Source organism: Chionomys nivalis, chromosome 11, assembly GCF_950005125.1.
Source record: "Chionomys nivalis chromosome 11, mChiNiv1.1, whole genome shotgun sequence".
Classification (NCBI taxonomy): Eukaryota; Metazoa; Chordata; class Mammalia; order Rodentia; family Cricetidae; genus Chionomys; species Chionomys nivalis.
Genome location: NC_080096.1, coordinates 69,527,534 through 69,532,099, shown reverse-complemented (window position 1 = coordinate 69,532,099; position 4,566 = coordinate 69,527,534). Strand labels below are relative to the sequence as shown.

At 34.1% G+C, this 4,566-nt stretch overlaps 1 protein-coding gene across 1 annotated transcript; it reads right to left on the bottom strand.

Moving 5' to 3' along the window:
- Positions 1-252: 252 nt before the first annotated feature.
- On the bottom strand, positions 253-728 carry LOC130884215 (60S ribosomal protein L27a-like). Its single transcript, XM_057785240.1, has one exon. The coding sequence runs from the start codon at positions 697-699 to the stop codon at positions 253-255; it is 447 nt and encodes a 148-aa protein (XP_057641223.1). The 5' UTR covers positions 700-728.
- Positions 729-4,566: the final 3,838 nt, after the last annotated feature.

Sequence of the window (4,566 nt, the reverse complement as noted above, 5' to 3'; positions counted from 1 at the left end):
ATAAATAAACCCAGGAGAAGTGTTTCAAGTTGCTGAGGACTGGGGGAAATACTGGTTTAGTCTGAAATTTTAGGAGGGTTTTTTTTTCTAAATTCAGATTAGATTTTTTAAACTGTACCAAGAGCAATTTTGAATAATTTTCCAGTGTACTGTAGAAAGATTCATAAAAAGTATTTATATAATTAAAAACTTAAAATTTCTATTTTTTTTTTTTTGAAAGTGTTAGCATTTAATTGGCCTCCCTGAGTGGCTTCAAGCCACCAGAACACAGGCACCTCCAACACTTTTTATCGTCTCTTCAGCTCTTCTGCTGAAAAATTTGGCTTTCACAATGACAGGCTGCTTAGGGAGCTTTCCCTTCCCCAGAACTTTGTAGTAGCCCGATTGCACGACATCGATGATGGGAGCAACTCCAGTCTTGTTCTTGGCAGCGTTGACCTGAGTCTGCTCACTGACCAGCGTCCACAGTTTATCCAGATTGACAGTCGGGCAGAAGCTCTGGTTCCTCTTTAAGTGGTAATGCCTCATCCCAACTTTCCCGAAGTAACCTGGATGATATTTGTCGAAGTTGATCCTGTGATGATGCATGCCTCCAGCGTTCCCGCGTCCTCCCGGATGCTTGCGGTGTTTACCGATGCGGCCATGGCCGTGGCTCACGTGGCCCCGGAGTTTCCGGGTCTTCCTCAGTCTGGATGGCATGGCGGTGGCAGAAAGGAAAGAGAAAATTTCTATTCTTATATTAATAACATGAACAAATCAAAGACTAAATAGAGCAAGTATCTATATATACATAAATGTAAATAATTGTGGTGTATTCATGATTTCCAAATATTTCCTACTAAGACACACAAACAATTAAATTAAAAAAATGTAATTTACTATACTTAAAATCACTAGGATACTCAAATTTACTTTAAGAACAACATCATATACAACTAAGAAATCAATTCAGACACTCATAACTCAATGTTTATATTAGCATAGGTAAGGTTTCATGATTTTTTTTTTTTTTTTTTTTTTTGGTTTTTTGAGACAGGATTTCTCTGTGGTTTTGGAGCCTGTCCTGGAACTAGCTCTTGTAGACCAGGCTGGTCTCGAACTCACAGAGATCCGCCTGCCTCTGCCTCCCGAGTGCTGGGATTAAAGGCGTGCGCCACCACCGCCCGACTCTAAGGTTTTTCATGATTAATGTTAAGTGGAATATTTGCATTTTACAAAACAAAGCCACATAATTTCTCTAAACAAAGAAATAAATACCGGCTTCATTATCAGGAAAACTGATGTTTGAATTCTTCTTCCTAATCTGAGTTTACAAATTTGATCAATATATCCAAATTGGTTTTCTTTCCATTCAAATTTATGACTTTATTGATGTGTTAATAATTTTGCTTAGGACATTTCTTTATTATCTTTTACAAATCAAATCTTATTTCTCTTCAAGGAGTGCCCATTCTCTGGCATTGTTCATGGGCCGTATATTCTGATACACTGGTATATTTGTAGAATATTGGTTAGGCAATGATCCTGGGTATAAAAACAATGAAAGGGATAAAAGCAACAAATCTGGATAGGTCGACAGCTGGGCTGTATATAACTTACATCTTAATTCTCAACCCATATCACATGAAGGTCTAAAGCTTGATTGGCCCATCAAAATTGCCACATTGAAGCAAGAGGACCCAAAATCCAGTATATCTATCTATCTATCTATCTATCTATCTATCTATCTATCTATCTATCTATCTATACAGACACACACACACACACACACACATATATATATATATATATATATATATATCAATTAGAATCAGGATAAAGGGGATTACTTTGGAAAGAGGAATGGAGTGTTGTGAATGAGAAGAGTACTGAGAGTGACTTAATTATAACCCACTACTGCTAATATTTCAAAAGAAAATAGAATGCATAGCATATTCAGGTGTATTTATTCTATGTATCTCCATTAATATTTTGTACATAATTGGCATTATACATTGCTACAATTTTGCATTTAGTACTTTCTCCATTGATAACATGTAACATTTTGTTGCTATGCTAATCTTTTAAGCTATGAATTTTAAATGATATCTCCTAGTTGCATCATAATTATATAGGCATACTACCATGACTGCATAATTATATTGTTTCCTATTTTTCTGTAATTATAAATGATGCCAACTAACTTTTTAAAACAAGACTTATTAATGATTATCTTTTTTAATGCTCAGTTGATCTAATTTGTTAATCTTATGCCTCATTTATTTGTTATATCAAATCACTCCTTTTGATTAAGGTCTTTTATCAGAAATAATCAAGTAGAACCAATCACTAAGCAATTCTGGCTTTATTCTTATTGGACAACAACCTAATGAGGCCTTGGGAACATAATATGTTTTTCCATTATCAGCATCTGATTCTTTCTTTAGGAAATGGGATACTTGAGTTACAATATCTTTAGAATCTCTTTCAGTATGTCATACTATTAGGATTATAATCTTATTTTTCTCTAAGAAACAGACTTCATGGGCTCTATTCCTGCCAGGACTCTGACATTCCAACTCACCAATAGACCTTCTGATTTCCTCTACTTCTGACTTAATTTCCTTCCTTTGATTCAATTTTGTCTGTTCCTTATTCTGTAATCTTTTTCCTTGCTCTTGTTTTCTGTTTTTCCTTGATTGCATCTAACAAGCTGATATGAACTCTCTCTTAGTCTTTCACCTACTCAGTCTAGATTTTCCTTTAAAGCTTTTCCTAAAATTTTATTTTTGTTGAATCCATTGATTCTGTTCTTACAAGATTCCTCAGAAATCTAAATTTTATCTTCTTCAAATGTGAATCTAAATAAAGTTCTGAGAATATGAATGAATGGAACAAAATAACATTAACACAATAATATGATAAAATATATATCTACCACATTTTAGTTCACTTTTGTCTTATGGTATGACGATTTGGGAGATCAGGATGGGAAGTGGGCATATGTGCTAAAGATTGTTATGTGACTAAAAATAGTTCAGTCTGTAACAAAGTTAATAGTAACCATGTATCCCAAACTCAAACTCTTAATGTAATATCAAAAATGGCTATGGTAAGCAATAATCAGTAGCATTTTAAGTAGGTTTTCATGTAGGAAACCTTGTCTTATGTATACTTACTTTCTTATAAAATCTTGTGTGGTCAGAAATATTAATATCTTCAATTTCCTCAATCTGTAGATAGAGAAGCTGAGTATTACAATCTTTTACCTGCTATAATAAATTTATAATAAATATGTTATATCACAGGAAGATATTTAGTGTAATGTCAATTCGAGTTATATTCCATAGCATTAGAGTATATAATGCTTGTCTTAATTTGGTCTAGAGTAAAATAAGAATTTAGGAAAATGATTCCAGAAATGACAGTAGATGAAAGGAAAAGTGAGAGACAGGAGTGAACTATTAACCTTGTATGTTCAAAATGAAACCTTTGCATTTTGAAGTATATAATCAATCCCATCTTTATCCTTCTCTCTTTTGTATTCACTTATATGTATGACTGATTACCTAAATGTATGTATGTGCACTACATGTGTATCTGAGTGCCTGTAGAGGCCACAAGATTGCCTTAGATGCTGTAGAACTAGTTGTAAACTATCATGTGGGTTCAGGGAAATTGAATCCAAGTTTTCTGAAAGGGTAGAAAGTGCTCTTAGAACTTCAACATTGAGGGCTTGCATATGGTAATGACAACCTTACTGGCAGCCTCTATATAGCCTTGAGAAGGTATAGGGCAGTACATGATAGAAGAGAGCTTGTATACTTGCCCAAGGCTATTGATTTTTTAATGAAGTTCCTAGTGTATTGCTAGGCGTCCTACATTCATGAAGAGTAATTACTTCCCAAAGGATACATCCAAATTATATTAACATAAGAGTCTGTGGATTAAGATTGAATTAAATAATTCTGGAATATGCACTTAAATCACAACCCAAAGCATAGTCAATGAAAGTGTGGCTCACCTAATAAAATTTGAAACGTAAAACAAGGAAAACTAGAGATTAAAGAATGAATGCTACTTCCTGGGAGACTAAAACAATGTAACAAAAATATATTTACCTTTGCTCAAATCACTGTTTATTATTGTTGTTATTGTTATTGTTGTTGTTGTATGAACAGGGTAATAGAAGAAAACCATTGGAAAATAATACTCCACAGAACCAATTATAGCTACAATTAGCAGAAAAAGACTCAGCAATAGGATGTGTGAAAAGATAAGCAAATTTGACAATAGGAAGCAGTAGTTAAAAAGAATTGAGCCAGGATCCCTTATGCAAATGTCAGGCTTATGGAGGGTTTACTAATAGTGAGCCAATGAAAGAGCACAGTATGGGAAGGAAAACTAGAACATTCACTTCTTTAAGGCCATACCTCATTTTGTGTTGTTTCCACACTGCACCAGTCAGAGGAGATGAACAATAAAGAAAGACTGATAAAAGGTCAGTCAGCTCATCCATGGTGCAAAGAACATAGTGGAATAGTGAGTAACGCAAAATGTCAGGTCATTATATGGAAGGAGACAGGA